This window comes from Schistocerca serialis, chromosome 1 (genome assembly GCF_023864345.2).
Source record: "Schistocerca serialis cubense isolate TAMUIC-IGC-003099 chromosome 1, iqSchSeri2.2, whole genome shotgun sequence".
NCBI lineage: Eukaryota > Metazoa > Arthropoda > Insecta > Orthoptera > Acrididae > Schistocerca > Schistocerca serialis.
In genome coordinates this window covers 1,165,793,205-1,165,818,907 of record NC_064638.1, presented here as the reverse complement: position 1 = coordinate 1,165,818,907, position 25,703 = coordinate 1,165,793,205, and the positions used below count along the sequence as shown (strand labels likewise).

The 25,703-nt window shown below is 42.8% G+C and overlaps 1 protein-coding gene across 1 annotated transcript in view; it reads right to left on the bottom strand.

Annotated features, from left to right (window-relative positions):
• The window catches only part of LOC126418294 (prostaglandin reductase 1-like), a 37,969-nt gene extending 12,517 nt beyond the window's left edge, over positions 1-25,452 (bottom strand). The window contains exons 1-2 of the mRNA XM_050085182.1: positions 25,171-25,452; positions 6,622-6,966 (exon numbers count right to left, since the gene is read on the bottom strand). Of these exons, the coding sequence (XP_049941139.1) occupies positions 6,622-6,966; positions 25,171-25,416 (591 nt within the window). The 5' untranslated portion in view covers positions 25,417-25,452. The remainder of the gene's footprint in view (positions 1-6,621; positions 6,967-25,170) is intronic.
• Positions 25,453-25,703: the final 251 nt, after the last annotated feature.

Here is a 25,703-nt window from a genome sequence, read left to right as displayed (position 1 = left end):
CTCTCCATGTCGCTAGAACGAAAGAGTTTCAGTGAAACCACATGATGATGGTCTGCCTGCTACCCGCTTGCTGATTCAACAACGATATGCAGCTGACCTGGTGCACCCCACAGCTGTGGTCTGCCATTGCTGCCTACAGGGACATGGTAGATGAGAAGAAGAAGGTCTGCAGTCAGCAGTCCTCCACTGGTGGTCAATAGTAGATGATACGCAAGGTGCCACCTCCACACCGACCAGGCGCAGCACACTTGCACAGCCCCTGGTTGACTCGCGAACATCTGCTGCAGTCATGGACGATCCATGGTAATGACCAGGGCCTCGTCTTAACGACAACCGGCATCCTGGAGCACACAGTTGGCGATCCTCACTTGAGTGCACAACGGGCTGCCTACAGGAGAGCTCTGGTGTGAGCGTCACTGCGCAGAATCCAGACAGACTATGCCTTTCCGTCCCCAAACTGCCTCCAGCACAGCACAGCCACAGCTCGCTAATCTGCGGTGGCTACATCACAACTCTCTGCTGAGGCGCCAGCTCTTCTCCGCAACACGCCTTTGTACCCGTCTGACGCCCTGAGACACTTACAGGGTGTTTCAAAAATGACCGGTATATTTGATACGTCAATAAAAACTAAACGAGCAGCGATAGAAATACACCGTTTGTTGCAATATGCTTGGGACAACAGTACATTTTCAGGCGGACAAACTTTCGAAATTACAGTAGTTACAATTTTCAACAACAGATGGCGCTGCAAGTGATGTGAAAGATATAGGAGACAACGCAGTCTGTGGGTGCGCCATTCTGTACGTCGTCTTTCTGCTGTAAGCGTGTGCTGTTCACAACGTGCAAGTGTGCTGTAGACAACATGGTTTATTCCTTAGAACAGAGGATTTTTCTGGTGTTGGAATTCCACCGCCTAGAACACAGTGTTGTTGCAACACGACGAAGTTTTCAACGGAGGTTTAATGTAACCAAAGGACCGAAAAGCGATACAATAAAGGATCTGTTTGAAAAATTTCAACGGACTGGGAACGTGACGGATGAACGTGCTGGAAAGGTAGGGCGACCGCGTACGGCAACCACAGAGGGCAACGCGCAGCTAGTGCAGCAGGTGATCCCACAGCGGCCTCGGGTTTCCGTTCGCCGTGTTGCAGCTGCGGTCCAAATGACGCCAACGTCCACGTATCGTCTCATGCGCCAGAGTTTACACCTCTATCCATACAAAATTCAAACGCGGCAACCCCTCAGCGCCGCTACCATTGCTGCACGAGAGACATTCGCTAACGATATAGTGCACAGGATTGATGACGGCGATATGCATGTGGGCAGCATTTGGTTTACTGACGAAGCTTATTTTTACCTGGACGGCTTCGTCAATAAACAGAACTGGCGCATATGGGGAACCGAAAAGCCCCATGTTGCAGTCTCATCGTCCCTGCATCCTCAAAAAGTACTGGTCTGGGCCGCCATTTCTTCCAAAGGAATCATTGGCCCATTTTTCAGATCCGAAACGATTACTGCATCACGCTATCTGGACATTCTTCGTGAATTTGTGGCGGTACAAACTGCCTTAGACGACACTGCGAACACCTCGTGGTTTATGCAAGATGGTGCCCGGCCACATCGCACGGCCGACGTCTTTAATTTCCTGAGTGAATATTTCGATGATCGTGTGATTGCTTTGGGCTATCCGAAACACACAGGAGGCGGCGTGGATTGGCCTCCCTATTCGCCAGACATGAACCCCTGTGACTTCTTTCTGTGGGGACACTTGAAAGACCAGGTGTACCGCCAGAATCCATAAACAATTGAACAGCTGAAGCAGTACATCTCATCTGCATGTGAAGCCATTCCGCCAGACACGTTGTCAAAGGTTTCGGGTAATTTCATTCAGAGACTACGCCATATTATTGCTACGCATGGTGGATATGTGGAAAATATCGTACTATAGAGTTTCCCAGACCGCAGCGCCATCTGTTGTTGAAAATTGTAACTACTGTAATTTCGAAAGTTTGTCTGCCTGAAAATGTACTGTTGTCCCAAGCATATTGCAACAAACGGTGTATTTCTATCGCTGCTCGTTTAGTTTTTATTGCCGTTTCAAATATACCGGTCATTTTTGAAACACCCTGTAACTCTGTAAGCTCAACTTGAAAGATGAAAGTTACTTGCAGGGATCACTGAGTCACTGACGCCTCCAGGCACAAATTCGACCACTCTCCCACACTCCGTGGCCGGCGTCCTGCACACAACACGACCCCGGTTCCCTGGGTCGCAACAATAGCTTAAAATTACATGAAACTTAATTTGATTCATAAAACACATCGTAATTCCGAGGTAGGGCTTGGTTAACGCCTCAGCCGAAAATGAGCTCTTGGACAGTAGTGGCAACTGTGGTTGTTTCTGTATTGACCTGATATCAACGGCTGTGGTTAGCAGACGTCTGACGGTAACGGACATGCGCGTTTTCAAGATGGCGTTGTATTGGTTTTACCTAGAGAGCCTGCATAGGGAGAGAGTGGCCAACCGGACGATACGGCGCCCATTTTTTTGCCAACTGCGGGCGGGACTTTTGAATGGCCAGTAGTGGAGTACATACTCACCGAATCAAAAGCGCAAGACAATATGACGAAATCATTCGTTAAATGCCTTTCTTTACAGCTATAATATACTCATACTAGCCTACTGCGTACAGCACACGAAAATTTGATACAGTGGCTGCAAAAATTATTCATTACTTACATTTATATCCTTTAAAGTTCGTTTACTAGACATATTACAATGAAAGTAACGCAAATAAAAAAATATAGTGTATAGCATTTGTTTTGTATCGTAAGTGCATAACGTACCTGTATTACGTCAAATGAATGAAAGTCGTAAACAGTTGTTTACTTGTGAGATGCAAAAAGTGTGAGACGTATTAGTACTTCTTGTCACGTCTTCAAACTTTCTGCATGTCACAAGTAAACAACTGCTTACGACTTTCTTTATATATACAGGGTGTTAATAAAAGGTACGGCCAAACATTCAGGAAACATTCCTCACACACAAATAAAGAAAAGATGTTACGTGGACATGTGTCCGGAAACGCTTAATTTCCATGTTAGAGCTCATTTTAGTTTCGTCAGTATGTACTGTACTTCCTCGATTCACCGCCAGTTGGCCCAATTGAAGGAAGGTAATGTTGACTTCGGTGCTTGTGTCGACATGCGACAGATTTTCTGTGAACGTTTGGGCAGGCATTGTTGGTGATGTCTTGATTGGGCCCCATGTTCTTCCACCTACGCTCAATGGAGCACGTTTCATGATTTCATGCGGGATACTCTACCTGTGCTGCTAAAACATGTGCCTTTACAAGTACGACACAACATGTGGTTCATGCACGATGGAGCTCCTGCACATTTCAGTCGAAGTGTTCGTACGCTTCTCAACAACAGATTCGGTGACCAATGGATTGGTAGAGGCGGACCAATTCCATGGCCTCCACGCTCTCATGACCTCAGCCCTCTTGACTTTCATTTATGGGGGCATTTGAAAGCTGTTGTCTACGCAACCCCGGTACCAAATGTAGAGACTCTTCGTGCTCGTATTGTGGACGGCTGTGATACAATACGCCATTCTCCAGGGCTGCATCAGCGCATCAGGGATTCCATGCGACGGAGGGTGGATGCATGTATCATCGCTAACGGAGGACATTTTCAACATTTCCTGAAACAAAGTGTTTGAAGTCACGCTGGTACGTTCTGTTGCTGTGTGTTTCCATTCCATGATTAATGTGATTTGCAGAGAAGTAATAAAATGAGTTTTAACATGGAAGGTAAGCGTTTCCGGACACATGTCCACATCACATGTTTTCTTTCTTTGTGTGTGAGGAATGTTTCCTGAAAGTTTGGCCGTACCTTTCTGCAGCACCCCGTACATATATATCGTAGATAACAAACGAAAAAAATTACAAAAATGTAGGCTACTGTAATAACGACCAAATATAACAAGAAAACTACCGTATTCCTTCTACCCCACAGTAAGTAGGCCTATTAAAAACTGTAAAACTGTCTTCAAGAGTACCTACAATTATTTACTACGAATAATGTTTGAGCAACCACAACTGCGGAAAACGTGCTTACAACTTGCCTGCGTCAACAGTCAGGCAATAATACTGAAACCAAAACAATGCCTAGTGTTACTGATTCGGAACGAAATAAAGTTTGACGCTATAAACTCGAATGAGCATGGGATAACAATTACAGGACCTTTCCGTTTCCAGCAAGGACTGTCAGATATTGGCTTCAGAAAAGCTTGTGATGCTACCAGTATGCACGAACTGTTAAAGAAAAAAGAGCTTAAAAATGCAGTAAATTGTAATCGGCCTACCTGTTTTGCGTGACTAAAAATATTTTAAAAAACAGCCCATTGCTTTCGTCTTTCTTCATTGCGTGGAAATGCTAACATGCGAAATCCACCTACGCCTCTATTGGAACAACCAAATGCAGCACAACCTGGCATCGTTTACTAACGTCTGCAGAACGAATTACAAAATGATTCAAATGGCTGTGAGCACTATGAGACTTAACTTCTGAGGTCATCAGTCCCCTAGAACGCAGAACTACTTATACCTAACTAACCTAAGGGCATGACACACATCCATGCCCGAGGCAGGATTCGAACGTGCGACCGTAGCGGTCGCGCGGTTCCAGACTGTAGCGCCAGAACCGCTCGGCCACTCTGGCCGGCAAAACGAATTACAGATGTCAAAAACAATACTGTACAATTACTAAGGTGTTTACTTCAAACATGTAGGCCTACCGACTTCATCACAAAACGCTTCATTATTTCAACTCGCATTTAAGATTAGCAAACGCTAATTACGTACTAAAAACGATATACAACTAAATCGAATATGCATGCACAACGCATAACAAGTCTCTCAATAATTCAAATACCTTTTAATCGTTTCCAAAAGTCCTCTGAACTTCAATTCAACTCAAAAGCACGGCGAACATAGGAAGCGCGAGAGACGTTTGGCAGAATAATGGCGCCAAAGCTAATCAATCAGTCACGGGCAACTTCACCTATGGCCATTCTCTCTGTATACAGGCTCTCTAGTTTTGCCTAGGGTAAAGGTGGCAACACTGATGCAGCGAGATATTTCAGTGCATCGTACTTGTGCGATTGTTTTTGTACTGAACATTACTAAACAAAAATTACTCAAAGTTTTTTGTTTGTTACTTATAAATTTAAGATAAAATCAACAAAAAATGGAACTGCAGATCTGTAAGCCTCGTCAGCCAATGACCACAAACTAAGTTCTGGATCTGGGATTCTACATTATTAGTGGGAGCTTGCATTAATGGGATTTCGTGTAAAATATAGGTAGATGTCAGCAGCATACCTTGGAGTCAGAGCCGGCGATCCCAATGACCTTGCAGCCCTTGATGCAAGCGATCTGCCCCACTCAAAGTTTTTTGTTTGTTACTTATAAATTTAAGATAAAATCAACAAAAAATGGAACTGCAGTTCTGTAAGCCTCGTCAGCTAATGACCACAAACTAAGTTCTGGATCTGGGATTCTACATTATTAGTGGGAGCTTGCATTAATGGGATTTCGTGTAAAATATAGGTAGATGTCAGCAGCATACCTTCGAGTCAGAGCCAGCGAACCCAATGACCTTGCAGCCCTTGATGCGAGCGATCTGCCCCACTCAAAGTTTTTTGTTTGTTACTTATAAATTTAAGATAAAATCAACAAAAAATGGAACTGCAATTCTGTAAGCCTCGTCAGCCAATGACCACAAATTAAGTTCTGGATCTGGGATTCTACATTATTAGTGGGAGCTTGCATTAATGGGATTTCGTGTAAAATATAGGTATATGTCAGCAGCATACCTTGGAGTCAGAGCCGGCGAACCCAATGACCTTGCAGCCCTTGATGCAAGCGATCTGCCCCACTCAAAGTTTTTTGTTTGTTACTTATAAATTTAAGATAAAATCAACAAAAAATGGAACTGCAGTTCTGTAAGCCTCGTCAGCCAATGACCACAAACTAAGTTCTGGATCTGGGATTGTACATTATTAGTGGGAGCTTGCATTAATGGGATTTCGTGTAAAATATAGGTAGATGTCAGCAGCATACCTTGGAGTCAGAGCCGGCGAACCCAATGACCTTGCAGCCCTTGATGCGAGCGATCTGCCCCACTCAAAGTTTTTTGTTTGTTACTTATAAATTTAAGATAAAATCAACAAAAAATGGAACTGCAGTTCTGTAAGCCTCGTCAGCCAATGACCATAAACTAAGTTCTGGATCTGGGATTGTACATTATTAGTGGGAGCTTGCATTAATGGGATTTCGTGTAAAATATAGGTAGATGTCAGCAGCATACCTTGGAGTCAGAGCCGGCGAACCCAATGACCTTGCAGCCCTTGATGCGAGCGATCTGCCCCACTCAAAGTTTTTTGTTTGTTACTTATAAATTTAAGATAAAATCAACAAAAAATGGAACTGCAGTTCTGTAAGCCTCGTCAGCCAATGACCACAAACTAAGTTCTGGATCTGGGATTGTACATTATTAGTGGGAGCTTGCATTAATGGGATTTCGTGTAAAATATAGGTAGATGTCAGCAGCATACCTTGGAGTCAGAGCCGGCGAACCCAATGACCTTGCAGCCCTTGATGCGAGCGATCTGCCCCACGATGGAGCCGACGGCCCCCGCTGCGCCGCTGACCACAGCCACCTCCCCTGGCCTGGGACGGCAGATCTCGAGCAGCCCGAAGTAGGCTGTGTTGCCGGGCATGCCCAGCACACCCAGTGCCAGTGACAGAGGCAGGTCGCCCAGCTCCGGGACTAGCATTGGTGCCCACATATCCCGGTTGGCCCTCGTCTCTGCCACTGTACGGTCACGCCAGCCCCAGTAGCCCACCACATATCTACCCACTGGGAACTCCGGGGCACGGCTCTCCACGATGAGCGCCACCTGCAATGATACAACAATGCTACAGCTACAATAGTCAGTAGAAATAACTGTTAGAAACAAAATTTTAGTCTAATTCACCAAGACAGAAGATCCAACATATAAGTTTCTAATCTTACAAGGGAACCTCCCCGTCGCACCCCCCTCAGATTTAGTTATAAGTTGGCACAGTGGGTAGGCCTTGAAAAACTGAACACAGATCAATTGAGAAAACAGGAAGAAGTTGTGTGGAACTGTGAAAAAACTAAGCAAAATATACAAACTGAGTGGTCCATGTGCAAGATAGGCAACATCTAGGAGAGTGCGAGCTCAGGAGCGCCGTGGTCCCGTGGTTAGTGTGAGCAGCTGCGGAACGAGAGGTCCTTGGTTCAGGTCTTCCCTCGAGTGAAAAGTTTACTTTCTTTATTTTTGCAAAGTTATGATCTGTCCGTTCGTTCATTGACGTCTCTGTTCACTGTAATAAGTTTAGCGTCTGTGTTTTGCGACCGCACCGCAAAACCGTGCAATTAGTAGACTAAAGGACGTGCCTCTCCAATGGGAACCGAAAACATTTGATCGCAAGGTCATAGGTCAACCGATTCCTCCACAGGAAGACACGTCTGATATTTTCTATACGACACTGGTGACGGCATGTGCGCCACATGACAGGAATATGTTGTCGACCCACGTAACTTGCACACTTTGGCGAATGGGTAAAAAGATTCTTCGACCTTGCCCGATTCAGGTTTTCTTGTGGATGTGATAATCACTCCAAAAAAAAGTGATGAAAACATAAGAGTTTGTCACATAAACTGCAACAAATGAATGCAACAGTTTCACAGTCGCACAGTTTTGCCTGTGCTCTGTCAAAACATATGTTTTTAACGATTTCAAATTTTTCCGTGTGTAGACCGTCAAATCCTGCATATGTCCAAGCAAATCTGAACATGTCCTGGAATTTTGGAGAGCGAAGTTGATTAAGTGTGAGTGCCTGAACTTTGATAATTGTCTGAAAATAGAAAAATTAAGCTTTTCACCCGAGGGAAGACTTGAACCAAGAACCTCTCGTTCCGCAGCTGCACACGCTAACCACGGGACCACGGCGCTCTTGGGTTCACACTCACCTTGATGTTGCCTATCTTCCACATGGACTACTCAGTTTGTATATTTCTCTTATTTTTTCATAGTTCCACACAACTTCTTCCTGTTTTCTCGATTGATCTGTGTTCAGTTTTTCAAGGCCTATCCACTGTACCAACTTATAACTAATTCTGAGGGGGGTGCGATGGGGAGGTTCCCTTGTTAGTAAATGTACTTTCATTGTTGGTTAATTATACAATCTTAATTTGCGATGATAATGATGAGAGTGGTGATAATGATGATGATGATAACATTGTTGGTAATGATGACAGCTGTGGAGGTGGTTGTGGTGGTGGCTGTGGTGGTAACAGTGGTGGTGGTGACAATGGCAGTAGTGGTGGTGGTAACAGTGATAGTGGAGGTGGCGTTAATGGTGGTTGTGGTAACAGTGGTGGTACTGGTTGTGGTAATGGTGGAGATGGTAGCAATGGTAGTGGTGGTAACAGTGGTTGTTGCAGTTGTGGGAGTGGTGGGGGTGGTTGTGGTGGTGATGGTGGCAGCAATGACAATGGTGGTGGCAGAGGTGATGGTTGCAGTGATGGGGTGGTAATGGTAATGATGGTGTTAGTAATGGGGATTCAGTTGTGGTGGTGATGGTCATGTCAGTGGCGGTGACAATGGTGGTATTAGTGGTGGTGGTGCATTGGTGGTCATACTGGTGATGGTGACAGTGGTGACAATGATTATGGTGGTATTGGTGGTACCAGTACAGCATTTAGTGTTCCCACATCTGGCCATTCGAGGGAACTTAATGTACCAAGAAACATTGTCAAACATGATTATTCTGGTGATCCAGTTCTTATGGTGTGGGGAGACATGATGTTGCATGGGTGTACTCACCACAGTACACTCACAGGTCAGCATTATTGTGCATCTGTTCTCTTCCACATGTGTATCATTTCAAGGGAGCGTTTGCCGCTTACTTCAGTTTTAGGGATGGCAATGTGCGACAGCATCGAAGAGCGCTTGTGGAGAGCTTTTGGAATGATAGGGTATTTGGCAAATCGGCTGGCCGCCCGTTCCTCTGATTTAAATCCCATTGAGAAAATGTGGTCCGCAGCTCGTGGTCGTGCGGTAGCGTTCTCGCTTCCCACGCCCGGGTTCGATTTCCGGCGGGGTCAGGGATTTTCTCTGCCTCGTGATGACTGGGCGTTGTGTGCTGTCCTTAGGTTAGTTAGGTTTAAGTAGTTCTAAGTTCTAGGGGACTGATGACTATAGATGTTAAGTCCCATAGTGCTCAGAGCCATTTGAGAAAATGTGGGACATGTTGCAGAGATGTACTGCAGCACAACCAGATGTATCAACGACAATCCAGCAGTTGTCTAGCTGGAACTTCTTATGAACCTTGTGGCCAACATTGGGGCACATTGCAGAGCATGCATTAATGTCCGTGGTGGTCACACTCCCTATCAAGAACCATGTCCCACTGTTTGTAATGTCCAGAGGAGACTCATGAATTATGTATCTTCAGCGTAATTATTTTCTTCGTGTAGAAGTGTCATTTGTCTCCCTGCATAGCTCTTTCAGTTACCTTCTGTTCTATAATGTAGCAGTTCTTTCTGTGCATGGTCCAAGTTCCATCGAGATATGTTACTTGGCAGCGTCACATCTTGTGAAACTTACTTTCGTCGTCAAATTTTGCATACCAGTGAGTTATTCCAAGGCTTTTTCTCGTAGGATACAGGTACACTGCTTGAAATAATATGGTATGTAAGTGGTGACGTAAACTGCTGCATATTCTTTGGCCCAGTGCGTGCATGTAGTTGGGTCCCTGACAATAACACAGGAGTAGGGACTAAGAGAGTTGTAGCGACTGCTACAAACATAATTTGATGAATTTGTTTCGTCGGCCGACTGTGACGTCATTACGGTGTGTATTAGTCAGGTGCACCGTAAAGTGTATGTGTAACGTATATGGGTAAGACGAAATACCCTCCAGAAGAATGTAATAATTCCAGTTCCAAAGACGGCAGGAACCGACAGGTGCGAGTACTACCGAACTCACAGTTTAATAAGTCAGATTGCGAAATACTAACACGAATTATTTACAGGTAAATGGAAAAACTTGTAGAAGCCAGTTTCGGGGAAGATCAGTTTGAGTACAGGAGAAAAGTAGAAGCACACAAGGCAATACCGACCCAGCCAGTAACCTCAGAAGATACATTGAAGAAAGGCAAACCGCCATTAAGCACTTTTAGAGTTATAGAAATCCTTTTATAAAACTGACTGAACAACTTCTTTGTAGTGTTGAGGGTATCAGGGATAAAATACTGGGAGCGAAAGGTTATTTACAACTTGTACAGAAACAAGACTGCAGTTATAAGATTTAAAGGACATGGAAGGGACGCCATAGTTTAGAGGAGAGTGAGACAGGACTGTAGCCTATCCTGGATGTTATTCAGTCTGTACATTGAGAAAGTAGCAAAGGAAACAAAAGGTAAATCTGAAGTAGGAATCACAGTTTAAAGAGGGTACCGATGACATTGTAATTCAGTTGGAGACGATAAGAGACTTGGAAGAGTAGTTGAATGGATTGGATAGTTGATGAAAAGCTCTCGAGTTTCCAGCCCAATGCGTGTTAATTCCTAACGGACCAAACTTCTGAGGTCATCGGTCCCTTGACTTACACACTACTTAAAGTAACTTAGACTAACTTATGCGATGCCCGAGGGAGGACTCGAACCTCCGGCGGGAGGGGCCGCGCGATTCGTGACATGACGCCTCTAACCGCGTGGCCACTCCGCGCGGCAGTTTCAAAGTACCGTGACGTTTCGAAAATTGTCACATTCCTCATCTTCTGGCGAAGTGATTGGTTGGTGTCGTGAAAAGACGGTGTAAGGTGAACTTCAACATACGTAAAACAAGGGTAATGGGATGTAGTTGCTTAAATAAGACGATTCTGAGGGAGTTAGATTAGGAAATGAAACCTTAGAAGAAAGTGATGAGATCTGCTGTTTGGACAACAAAATAACTGATGACTGAAGTAGAGAGGATATAAAATGTAGATTGACAATAGCAAGAAAAGCATTTCTAAAAAAGAAGAACATGTTCATATGTAATATAAATTTAAGTGTTAGGAATCTTTTCTGAAGATGTTTGTGTGGAAGTGATGCGTGAAAGATGAAACAGCTCAGAAAAGACGCGAATAGAAGCTTTTGAAATATAATGCTGAGTACTGGATGGGTAGATTCTATAATTAATGAGGTGGTACTGAATCGAAATCTGGAGGAAAGAAAATGATGGTATAACCTGACTGATGCTGCTACGGTCGCAGGTTCGAATCCTGCCTCGGTTATGGATGTGTGTGATGTACTTAGGTTAGCTAGGTTTCAGTAGTACTAAGTCTAGGGGACTGATGACCTCAGATGTTAAGTCCCATAGTGGATAGAGCCATTTGAACCATTTTGAATACAAAAATCAGTAGAACAAGACCAGTTGACTTGTTATTCAACATTACATAAACAATATTTTAAAGAGTGTTTTCGTTTCGTTCAACCTCGTATTTATTATCTCCTGTATTCTGCATGTCTTTCTTCCGCGGCAGTAACGGATGTTAAGACTACGAAGTTCTACTGGAACTTTGCTGCAGTCATAACTCATAACTGTCTTGCATCCATTGCTCTAGTTAAACGTTTTCGTACAAAAGATGACCGTTGGCTGTATCAGTGCAATTCTGTCTGCCGGAGCGAGCAAAAGAGCAGATCGACTCGGTCTCATGTTTTCCTTTCTTGTTGTATTCAGTCTGAAGTCTGCTTTGAAACAATTCTTCACGCTAGTCTTTGTTGCACAAATTCCATACGTGCATAGCTATATCAACCTACGCCAATTTGAACCTTTTTACTACAGTCAAAACACTTGTAGACATCACCACATTGATTATTCCTTGATGCCTTGGTATTTGTCTTATCAACCAAACCCTTCGTTCAGTCAAACTGTGCAATAATTTTTCTTTCTCTCCAGTTTGATTCGGTATTTCCTCATTAGCTATTCCATCTATATATCCAGTCATCGTCAATCTTCTGTGGCACCACATTTTGTAGGTTACAAATACTAATATTGGCCAGAAACTTAGGCTTCCCGATTTTTCTTAACTCAAAACAGAAAAAAACATAATTTACACTCCATGTGATAAGTCTTTGTAATTTCCAACCATTTTCAATACTGCCACGTCATTCCATTTCTAAATTTCCATCGTTATGGAAAAGGAGCGGCAATTGCACAACAACTGGCACAAGAACTTAAGGTTTCTTTATGCTGTCTTCCTGTTAATTATAATTATTGCAGATCCCTCGAACCAAAAACCGCGTCATGTAGTTGGAAGAAAGCACACCCGTTTACAGGGCAAATAGTATAAGTGATCCACAAAACTACCGCCCAATATCCTAGAAGTCTATTTGTTGTAAATCTTAGAACACATTCTGAGCTCAAACATACCGAAGTATCTCCAACAGAATAAACTCCTCCGTGGCAAACACATTGGATTTCGAAAACATTGATCATGTGAAACCGATCTCACACTTTTCTCGCATGACAGAATGAAGTTCAAAATGGTTCAAATGGCTCTGAGCACTATGGGACTTAACTGCTGAGGTCATCAGTCCCCTAGAACTTATAACTACTTAAACCTAACTTACCTAAGGACATCACATACATCCATACCCGAGGCAGGATTCGAACCTGCGACCGTAGCGGTCGCGCGGTTCCAGACTGTAGCACCTAGAACCGCTCGGCCACACCAGTGTTTGGATAAAAGCAATCAAGTTGATGCAGTATTACTTGACTTCCGAAAAGCATTTACCTCAGTACCACATTTATGCTTGTTATCGTAATTACAATCGTACGTGCCAATAAACGAAATTTCTGACGGGGTTGAGGATTTCTTGGTAGGGAGGACGCAGCAAGTTATCTGGAATGGACAGCCATCCACAGATGTGGAAGTAACGTCGAGTGTATCCCTGGGAAGTGTGTTGGGACCCTTGCTGTTCACGCTATACATTAATGACCTTGCGGACAATGTTAATAGTAATCTCAGAATTTTTGCAGGTGATGCAGTTACCTATGATGAATTACAGTGTGAAAGAAGCTGTATAAATAATCATCCGGATCTTAATAAGATTTCAAAACAGCGCAAATAATGGCATCTTCCTTCAAATGTTCGAATATGTAAAACTGTGCACTTCATAAAACGAAAAAAATAGTACTATCCTGTGACTACAATATCAAAGAGTGGCCGGCCGGTGTGGCCGTGCGGTTAAAGGCGCTTCAGTCTGGAACCGCGTGACCGCTCCGGTCGCAGGTTCGATCCTGCCTCGGGCATGGATGTGTGTGATGTCCTTAGGTTAGTTAGGTTTAATTAGTTCTAAGTTCTAGGCGACTGATGACCTCAGAAGTTAAGTCGCATAGTGCTCAGAGCCATTTGAACCAATATCAAAGAGTCAAACTGTGAATCGGTTAGCTCATAGAAATAGCTGGGTGTACCATTTCGCAGGGACATGAAATGAACTATATCTTAGGCTCAGAATTGGGTTAAGTAGGCAACTGACTGCGGTTTATTTGTAGGATGCTAGAGAAATGCGAGCAGTCTACAAAGGAGACTGCTTATAAATCACTCGCGTGGCCTATCCGAGAATATTGGTTCAAATGGCTCTGAGCACTATGCGACTTAACTTCTGAGGTCATCAGTCCCCTAAAACTTAGAACTACTTAAACCTAACTAACCTAAGGACATCACACACATCCATGCCCGAGGCAGGATTCGAACCTGCGACCGTAGCAGTCGCGCGGTTCCAGACTGTAGCGTCTAGCCGAGAATATTGCTAAGGTGTGTGGGACCTGTACCAAATATGACGAGCAGGGATATTGAATGTGTATAGAGGTGGTCAGCACGAGTAGTTACAGATTTGTTTAACCCGCGGAAGAGCATCACAGAGATGCTGACGGAACTGACCTGACGAGACTCTTGAAGGAAACGTAAACTATCCTGAGAAAGCCTATTCACAAAAGTTTGAAGAACCGGTTTTAATGATTACTCTAAGAATATAGTACAACCCTTTACGTATCACTCCCATGGGGTTCGTGAGGAACAGATGAGATTAATTACAGCATATAAACAATCATTCTTCCGCGCTCCACACGTGAACGGAACGGGGAGAAACCCTAATAACTTGTACAATGGGACGTACCCTGTAGCGTGCGCTTCACAGTGATTTGAAAAGTATAGATGTAGCTGTAGATGTTTTCAAAGTGATGACCACGGCGAACGACCAGTACCGGGATGGCTCCTTTGAAAATGAAACTGCGGGTTTCGTAGCTCAATCCAAGTTTGTGCTCCGTCTCTTGAAGACCTCGTCGACGGGACCTCAAACCATGATTTTGCCACCACCGCACAAGATCTGAATCCTTCATCACACGAAACAGTTTCGGCGTATTCGCGCCCTCGACACCGGCTTCCTTTTACAGAGAGCAGCAGCGGCACGAATCTGTGGCTTGCGTGGCGGAGGCACGCGTCACGCAGAGCAGTGCGTCACGCACGCGACGTTCAGCTGCCTGTCTGGACAAACCATCAGCTCGGTAGGCGCGTGCCACACCCTGTTGTCAGTTCCGTGCGGGCTGCGCTCATCATACGACTTTTCCCCTTAAACTTTTGAGTCCCAGCTATATGAAAAACTGTTGTTGTTGTGGTCTTCAGTCCTGAGACTGGTTTGATGCAGCCCTCCATGCTACTCTATTCTGTGCAAGGCTCTTCATCTCCGAGTAATTACTGCAGCCTACATCCTTCTGAATCTGCTTAGTGTATTCATCTTCTGGTCTCCCTCTACGATTCGTACCCTCCATGTTTCACTCCAATGCTAAATTGGTGATCCCTTGAGGACTCAGAACGTGTCCTGCCAACCGATCCCTTCTTTTTGTCAAGTTGTGCCACTAACTCCTCTTCTCTCCAATTCCATTCAGTACCCCCTCATTTGTTACGTGATCTACCCATTTAATCTTCAGCATTCTTCTGTAGCACCACATTTCGAAAGCTTGTATTCTCTTCTTGTCCAAACTATGTATCGTCCACGTTTCATATCCATACATGGCTACAGTCGATACAAATACTTTCAGAAAGGACTTCCTGACACTTTAATATCTACTCGATGTTAACAAGTTTCTCTTCTTCAGAAACGCTTTCCCTGCCGTAGCCAGTCTACATTTTATGTCTTCTCTGTTTCGACCGTCACCATTTTGCTTCCCAAACAACAAAACTCATCTACTACTTTAAGTTTCTCATTTTCTAATCTAATTCCCTCAGCATCAACTGATTTAATTCGACTACATTTCATTATCCTTGTTTTGTTTTTGTTGAAGTTCATCTTATATCCTCTTCCAGGTCCTTTGCTGTCTCTGATAGAATTACAATGTCGCCGACAAACCTCAAGTATTCATTTCTTCTCCATGGATTTTAATTCCTACTCCAAATATCTCTTTTGTTTCCTTTGTTTTAATGTAATATTAATAAAATATAATATTATAAAATACAATATTAATAAAACTATAATTTTAAAATTTTTCAGATAATTAACATTTATTATCATAGTTGTTGTTGTCTTCAGTCCACAGACTGGTTTATGCAGCTCTCCATGCTACTCTATCCTGTGCAAGCTACTTCATCTCTCAGTACCTACTGCAACCTACATCCTTCTGAATCTGCTTAGTGTATTCATCTCTCGGTCTCCCTCTACGATTTTTACCCTCCACGCTGCCCTCCAATGTTAAATTTGTGATCCCTTGATGCCTCAGAACATGTCCTACCAACCGGTCCCTTCTTGTAGTCAACTTGTGCCACAAACTCCTCTTCTCCCCAATTCTGTTCAGTACCTCCTCATTATTTATGTGATCTATCCATCTAATCTTCAGCATACTTCTGTAGCACCACATTTCAAAAGCTTCTATTCTCTTCTTGTCCAAACTATTTATCGTCCACGTTTCACTTCCATACATGGCTACACTCCATACAAATACTTTCAGAAACGACTTCCTGACACTTAAATCTATACTCGATGTTAACAAATTTCTCTTCTTCAGAAACGCTTTCCTTGCCATTGCCAGTCTACATTTTATATGCTCTCTACTTCGACGATCATCAGTTATTTTGCTCCCCAAATAGCAAAACTCCTTTACTACTTTAAGTGCCTCATTTCCTAATCTAATACCCTCAGCATCACCCGACTTAATTCGACTACATTCCATGATCCTCGTTTTGCTTCTGTTGATGTTCATCTTATATCCTCCTTTCAAGACGCCGTCCATTCCGTTCAAATGCTCTTCCAATCCTTAGCTGTCTTACTATTATCATAGTAAGCTACGGATATAGGGAGAAATTGGTAAACACTAAGCACTCATTTATTTTACAGAGATCGTTCCACCTTCGAACAACTAGGACATACAATTTTCAATCGTACATCATTTCATGCGATATATTTGAAATCAATTTCTCATTTTTGCTAGATACAATCGCACATTTCAAAACTTCGACGAACTCATAAGGCCTAAAACAAATTCATCATCAATACTGTAATATGTTAGTTTAACATTATAACCAAATAACCTGGAACACTGCAGTAATGTGTAGTTTAATTATTTATTGCGTAAGGTGTAATTTACAACATTAAAAAACAAGTTTGGTGCACAGTATTCTGTGCAAATGTATCTTTGGACCTAAGTTTAGGTTACTTAAGAACTAGTGTCCTATGCGAACGCTAGTCAGTTGTTTTCTGAAGATGGCCCAATAAGCTGAAAATGAGTACAACAAAAATAGTTGACTTATTGTTATTCGGCCTTAAATAAACAATACATTTACAAAATGTTTCGCTTTTTTCAACGTCGAATTTATTATCTTCTTTATTCTGCTTGTCGTTCCTTGGCGGCAACAACGGACGTTAAGACAGTCCTTGAACTTTGCTGGAGTCATAGCTGACTTGTATCCATTGCTCTGGCTAAACTTTTCCTTTTATCTGTATCTGAGATTTTAGACCCTCTCCTGCACTTGTAATTTGTGGGTATTGTTTTATCGTGACTTGATAATCACTTCATCTTTTTGCCTACTTTTAATCTACGTTCTCAATATAATTTCGGGATTCCGTTTTTATCTGACATATTTCTGACACTTCTCCTTTCTGCACCCATATTTCACAAGCCACAAGGTATCGACTTGATATATTAGCATCTTTGCTCTCTATAGCTCATACTCTTTGTATGTTTACATATTTGCCACTATCGTGATCCATTTATCACGACTGCTGCACGAGATTTAAGCTTAATTGTTTATATCACTATTTCACCTGCTTTCTAATGTGTGTGGTTTATGGAACAGCATTTACACAGCATGTCACAGGTCTATATTATTGAGTGGCTTACAACAAGTCACGCAAGTAGCTTTGAAATTTCCATTTTCACCGTTTGTCAGTTTCATATTTACGTGTATTATGTATGACGACTGATTGCTTTCAGAATGCATGAAAATGATACTATGTATAGAAATTGCAATCGTCCAGCATTTGTTGATAAGGAGAAGGAACCAATATTTCATAAGAGGACACGCATACCTTATCAGTTCGGTTTTTTAAGTTGCCTCTTTCTGGCTTCGTTCTGTTTTTCGTAGGGAAGGAGATCGGATGTGTCCTTTTCTAAGGAGCCATACTGCGCGTTTGCCTTAAGCGGTTTAGGTAAGCCACAGAAAACTTAAATCTACATGGTCGGACGCGGGTTTAAAACCCGACCCTCTAGTGCGAGTCCAGTATGCTGATTACTTCGCCACCTCATTCTGTGTATTTTGTGGAAAGTAAATATTCGCGCAAGGAAATACGAGGGTGGTTTGTTAAGTCCGGTAAATTTCCATGAAAGGATGGAACATTTTTGTTGCGTCTTCGTGGTTGGCAAGCTTGATTATTCCAAGGATTCATTGTTGGCAGCCATTTGAATTTGTCAGTAAGTCGACTGCGAATGAAAATGGAGAAAACCGAGTTTCGTGCTTTTTTAACATTTTAATTTGAAGGGTTGCATTGCTGCACAAATCAATCAGAACTGGATGAAGCTCACGCGGATTCTGTACCATCTTTGAAGACCATTTACTTCAATATTAATGAAGTTATACGTGATTGGACAAGCACCGAAGATAAAACGCGCTCTGGCCATCCATTTGATGTCGCAACAAAGGAAACCATGGGCAATCGTGAGATTGGTGAAACTGTACGCATTTCAACTGAGCGAGTGCATATTATCCTGCACAGGGAACTGGCTATGAAAAAGCTTTTTGCATGGTGGGTGCGGCAATTGCTCACATGCAACCTATTGCACATCCCGCACAACATTTCAACACAATGTCTGGCGATGTTTAATCGCAATCCGCAAGACTTTTTCCGCTGATTTGTGGCCATTGATGAAACCTGGATCCATCATTACACTCCAGTCAAAACAACGGACAAAGGCTGGTAAAAATGCACCAAAGAAGCCAAAGACCATTTTGTCAGTTGGTAAGGTGATGATCACTATTTTTTGGGGGATAATCATCTTACATTACTTGGAAAAAATCATAATCATAACTATATCCTATGATGCTTTGTTGTTGGGTCGTTTGAAACTTGTGTTGGTTGGAAAAAGATCAAGGCTGGTGCGCAAAAAAGTGCTCTTTCATTAGGATAATGCACCATTCCACACATCAGCGATAACAATAGCGAATGTGCATGAACTAGGCTTTGAACTGGTTCCTCATCCGCCCTATTCACAAGACTTAGCCCCAGTGACTCCTTCCTGTTCCCTAACTTGAAACTTTGGATGCTGGGAAGAAATTTTCATTAAATGAGGAAGTGATAGTTGCAGTCAACGAGTATTTTGCCGAGTCTCTCTGGAATCTATCTTTCTGATGGGATGAAAAAGCTGGAGGATCGCTGGGCCAAGTGTATATCCCTCAAAAGACACTACATGGAGAATTAAGGTGAGTTGCTTGTTTACTAGACTTGTTAAACCACTCTCGTATACTGCAAGGCCGATACATATGGTCAGTCTCTTACCAGCAGATGAAGCCACGTATTCGGGTTGACTGGGGATCAGATGGCCAACTGCCCTACCAGATTTATTGCGGTCTCCCTAAATGGTTTAAGGTGAATTACGGGATGCTTCCCTGAAAAAGACACTGCTGATTTTCTCCCCATCCTTCTCCCATTCGCTCTTGTTCTTCATCTCTAATGACCTCGTCGTCGACGAGACTTTAAACCGTAATCTTCCTCACGACATGCATTTTTCCCTTAAAAAAAATCATCAGTATCCTTACCGGTGTGATGCGGTCCACCAGAACGTCCCTTTTGTCCGCCTGGTAGCTGTGCAGTCAGCGCGGCGGGTTTGTAAGCGAATGGGACCGTGTTCGATTCCCAGGAAGGTCGGAGATATTCTCCCCTCAGCGAATAGGTGTTGTGTTTTTTCTTACAACTGACGTTCCAGCAGTGACATGGCTGAAAGGGCACGTCCCAAAATCCAATAAAGTGGAAAAAAACACTTTCAGAGGAGCACTTGCAACCAATGTCCTCAATTATTTTTCGGCTGTACTCCAATCCTTATCTTCCGTTACAGTTTCTACCCTCTACAGCTGGCTCTTGTACCATGGAACGTGCTCCGTGAGGCCTTTTGACACACATCCTAACATCCTGTCCCTCCTCCCTGACAGTGTTTTCCAAATATTCCGTTCTTCGTCGATTTTGCGGAGTCTTCTCATAGCTTATCTGCCATCCTGCTTTTCGACATTCTTCTGTAGCGCCATGTCTCAAACGCTTCGATTCTCTTCCGTTCCGGTTTCCCCATTGTCCATGATTCACTACCATGGTCCAAAAGTACATTCTCGTAAATTTCTTCCTCGAGTTAATGCCTGTGTTTGATTCTAGTTGACTTCTTTTGGCCAAGAATGCTCTCTTTGCCTGTGATAATATCCCTTTCAAGTCTCCTTGCGTTATCTGTCAGATGTAATTTTGCTTCCAAGCTATCAGAATTCCTTCATTCCGAGTACTTCGTAGTCCCGAATTCTGATGTTAAGTTTATCGCTAATCTCATTTCTGCTTCTCTGCATTACTTTCGCCTTTATTCAGTTTACTCCCAGTCCACATTCTGTACTTATCAGACTATTAATTTCTTTCAACGGGTCCGGTAATGAGAATAGCAAATTCAGCAGCGAATCTAATCACTGATGTCCTTTCACTTTGTATTTTAATCCCGCTATTGAATCTTTCTTTTATTTCCGACATTGCTTATTCGCGGTATAGATTTGAACAATTAGGGTGAAAAATTGCATCCCCGCTTTACAACCTTTGTAATCAGAGAAATTCTTTCTTGGTCTTCTGTTCTTATTGTTCTTACATATTGTAAATACCCGTCGTTCCCTTTAGCTTACTCATATTTTCCTGAGAATTTCAAAAAACATGCACCATTCTATATTTTCGACCGCTTCTCTAGGTCGAGAAACCGTATAGCCCTGTCACACGCAACGATCTGTCTGCGCAGACATCGGCGCAAATGTCTGTACATGCAAAAGATCGCTGCAAATGTGGTGTGTTCACACGACACAAACCCCAATCTACTACTCGCCCGCCATCTGTCGGTCAGTGGCAAGCGACTACGCTCCCCGTAAACGTCAAAAATTTAATTCAGTTATTTTGAAATATAGAAATGGAGGACGTTCTGTTATGGTCTGTGTTCGCAACTTGTGTTGCAAAAAACATTCAGACCAACCGCAGGAAACAGAGAAAGGGGTCAAAATGGTGTAGACAGTGGCTGCTAAAGCGAAAGCAGTTTTCTCACGTAAATTTACTGCGAGAGTTGCAGGGCGAACCTAACGACTGGCGAAATTATTTGCGGATGGATGTCGAAACTTATAATTATCTCTTAAAGCTTGTAACCCCTCATATTATGAGAAAAAAATACTTGTATAGAGAAGGGCAATTTCTCCTCATGAACGGCTGGCGGTAACATGAAGTTTCCTAGCAACAGGCCCAGGAGCTACAAGGATTTGGAATTTTCAACTGCAATATCGAAACAAGAATTGAGTGAAATAATACCCACAATTTTTCAATTAGAGCATTGTATGCTGCTGTCTTTTTGTCTCGGTCACTATATTCTTTACTTTAATCTTCCACAAATATGGGTGGTTTCTATATATTTCAATGAATTCGCTTACAAAGTCTCGAGAACACTGACGAGTATCAGCCATTTTAACGCCCTGTGCACACAAATACAAACACTAGAATGAGCAAACAGCTGTTTCGCGCCAGATTTGCGGCGATCTCCTGTCCACACGCTCCAACTTGTCTGCGCAGATGTGGTTTGAACCCACAGATTTGAGAGGTTTCGCTCAAACCTCCAGCTCCAACTCCCAGGTTTGCACACACCTCAGGTTGGTGCAAATCTTCTGTCCACGCGCAACGACCTGTCGGCGCAGACGTGATGTGCGCAGACAAATCGTTGCGTGTGGACGGGCCTTATGAAAGAGGCCTGATTTTCTTTTGTCTTTGTTCCATTATCATGTGCAGCGTCTGAGCTGCCTTTGCCTTTCTTAAACCCATAATGATCTTATTTTATATTACGGTTAGCGTTATTTAACTGTTTTCTGTTAGTTGATTTTTTTTACGTTTTATACTTTGTTCTTGTTTATGCGGCACAAATTAAGAGGAAAAGCTTGACCACATTACCATCTCAACATACTTAGTACCATCACAATTAACAAAGAATTTGTGGTTTATTCTCCGACTCTGGAAGTTCGTGGTACAGATCTGTGCGGGAAAACGTAGCGACATTACCTGGCGAACGCGACTCTATAGAAGCGGAACGTTGTCCAGTGCGCTTGGACATTTGTGCAAAACCACTTTCTTACTTATAACAACATTGTATTGATCTCAAAACATGGCCCTCCGTTATTGAGATGTTTGCGCTGCAAATTACAGGGAGTTAAACAGTCACGTAGAGAGCCAATAATCTGTCTGCATAGCTGACAAATCACGTCAAAGACGGGCTGACGAGAAGATGGGTATCGTAGATCCACAGCAGCTGTGTTGTTAGAACATGGGAAACAAACCTTGATTTCCAGTGACAGTTGCGTTCATTACAGGTTGCATTTGCGGTTTGCAATTAGGTCGGCGAAGCTTTCAGCGCTGTTCTCTGTGTAGCCGCAGAGAGGGTCTGAAACAGACGCTGCAATTCTGCGGTTTAATCATGCCACCGCCTCTGCGCGCCATCTGTGCGTGAAAGCTGCTACTACTCGCGAGTAGCGATAACCAGGCTGACGCAGCAAAACAAACAGGGCGCGACAACGAGAAACCTCGCCGTCACTACACGTCCTGTAACTGCGTCTCCAAGCCAGATAATTAACCAAAAGCTCGCTCTTCCTACCTCCCATGTACTACGAATGTGAAGCACAGCCCTTTCAGCAATCTAACAGGGTTCAAGCTGGCCGAGAACAAATTATTTCACTGAGCAATACGGGATTTAGTTTTTCTGTAGACACGGACTATTCTGAAGTACTGAAGTGTACAATGATTAAGTTATTGGTTGTTTGGCCTTGAAATTCAGAATAAAACTTATACCTACTTCGTATCACAATACACATGTTCGTGCTTCATCTGTAGACGACTAGCTGTTAGTACTTGCACAGAATGCTTATGGTATTGCGATCATTACACAAGTCGTAGGCGACAACATCGATAGCGCATAGTGCAGCAGTTACATACGGTCATAGTAACTATCACAAGAAGCATCACATGATAGCACGAAGTTGTATGAACTATATATTAATGTAGGCGAAGTTTTTGATCGATGATATACCGTTACGGTATTTATTTAACCGACAAATGATAACATGTTTTCAAGATAGCCAGTCTTCTAAAGATGACAGATAATTCGTCACTCCGACCTTTGTCGGGAACTTTCCGCGGTATCTCATCTCGGCACACACAAACGTGCCGACAAATTCCTGAACATGTTTTTCACGTATGTATCAATTGTCGGAGAGTTTTCAATTTGCTTTAAGAATTTACTGCGGAGAAACGTAGTTTACAGCCACTAATTATTGAAGGGACCGTTTTCTATATTTTGTCAGGAAGAAGTAAGAACAAAAATGTTTTTGAACACTTTGTGAAACCATTTGGTATTATCGCCAGTGTATCAGTTTTTACGGCATCACAACATTATTCTCCAAGTAAACAAAGAGCTACAGAAGACAGCCAATAACTTCTTTTGTAAAAATGGTTGTTTCCAATTATAATCTACTAACGACATTTAGCGGAAGCGGTTTTCATGGTGCTACAAATGTAGACTCCATAAATATGATATACTTCTGTGTCATCGTAAAATTCAGCCAACACGTTAGTAATCATTTTAAAAATCAAACCCACCCGCACATCTTAGGGTCTTTTTCCACTGTATCCAACTTTGCTAGATCAGGATTTCCTCTCCTTCCGAATGCTTTTCCTCTAATTCAGTGGGATGAATATTGTTCCATTCTACTACCACTATTTCCAAAGTTTTCAACCACAAATCCCTGAAAGACAACGGTGTCTAATTTCAAACGTTCTTGCTCCACTATATCCCCTCGGTCTAAACCTCCACACAACTTCCCCCACTCAAACCTTCCCTCACACAATGCTTCAAATACCATGTTCGTAATTTCTACAATTACCACACAACAATCCCCTCCTTGGCTTCATTTCTGAAATGATAAATTTTTATACTCATATTTTGGAAAGTCATGTAAGCCTTGTTAAAGCAAGTTTTAACTATTTCTCTTCCTTTAAATATAAAATAGATAAAAGTAAAGAATATGCACATAATTATCGAAACACATGCCACTGTCACTACAGTCTGAATCCTCCCTTAATGTTGCACTGTGCAAAATATTTGAAAGTAACGTGAAATTTTGCAATAGTGTGATTGCAGTTAGTGTGGATGAAATAACTGAAGTTATTCATAAAAAATTCAACTGGGGTAAGACGTTTGAAGGCCGATGGTGAGTTGACAGATGTGAAACGTATACTTCTGTCAACCACGTCTGTTGACGCCAGGCAGTGTAAGGCATTCTGACACTGGCAGCCACACAATGCAGATTTTTTTTTTTTTTTAAACTTCATTGTTATGGATTTAGAGGCTGAGAACTCTCTTTGATCAGATTATACTTCAGTGATAGAAAACGAATAGTATACATCAACAATAGGAGTTAAGTGTTCTGGCTGTCAGAGAGTATGCCACAAGTTTCTGTGTTTGGATTATTCACAATGTATGTCAGTTACTTGCCTAGAATTATGTTGTGTAACTCCACACTATATGGAAGTAGAGGGCGCTACATTTGTTACAGAGTAAAGAATTCTTTGTTGTGAAAAAATTGCCAAAAATGCAATCAGGAGCATCTGTGGGGTCAAAAGTAAAAACTGTATTAAAAAAAGTGAAAAGGGCTACTGGTTGTACTTCTGTAATTTAAATTGTATGATGCATGTAAAGGAAAACCTGTAGAACCATAAACTTCGACAGCCTGTTCATTAACAAAAGCAGTAAATTGTATTTACAACTAACATGTTGCCGGAAAAGGAATATGGTGCGACACGTAATTCATTCAGAAACATCACATAAAATTAGATTACACAAAAGGCATTCCACCTGAGTCAATAGAAGAATTTAAGATGTGTCCCAAAGATGATCTTGAATACTAATATTGATTAATTTATGTACCATGTGAATATGTAATGTTTCTTTTTTGAACAAATTGTATTGTGATAATAACGGCCTATCGTGTGTCACATAACGTATGCAACGTGTCAACGATAACAAACTATTAGGGCTGGAGGAAAAAGGAAAAGAAATTTAATGTACTTTAACTTTGTATAGAGATAGGTTTTCGCTAGAGACTACGGTTTTCGATTTATTCAAGGTGTGCGTGTAAAGAAAATGTCATTGCATTAATGTGTTTCAAGGTGGGTAATAAATAATAATAAATCTGAACTGTTAAGCGGAATGTTTTTCTTGTCACATAGTAGTTCTTGTAAGTGTGAGACCTGGAATGAAGTATGAGACTCGTTTACGTACTTGCGACCCGATCATGGGCTGGCCGACTTTGTGGCGGTGCGTGTAAGCCCGCTGGTAGGGGTCGACGCTGAGGTAGGCGGCCTCGCACAGAATCTGGCCATCTTTGAGTGGCGGCAACGCCTCCTCCTCCAGCCGGAAGTCGTCGGACTTGGGGTCTCCCTGGAAGTGGCGCGCTATGACGATCTTGCGCGCCGTGGCGGCAGACGCCGCGCTCAACTGTCTCACGACCGTCCTCAGGCCCTGCATGGCCGACTCTCAACTGACGTGGCTGCCAGCGGCGAGCGTCTGGCGCAGATAGCGCTGCGGGCAGTCGCCGGCATCTGTCTGGGCGGCATATCTGCGTGGCGCGCTCTTTGGACCCGTGCGTCAGCAAATGCTGTTCCCGCCCATATTACGAGTCACTTGCGTTGGCAAATAACAACCGTTCGAGCGCTGTTTCGCTGTCTGTGTCTCGCTAGACACTCAAAAGCTTATTTTTTCGCGCAGTTCGGCAGTGCATGGAGCGGCACACACTACAGCAATGACGCTGCGAG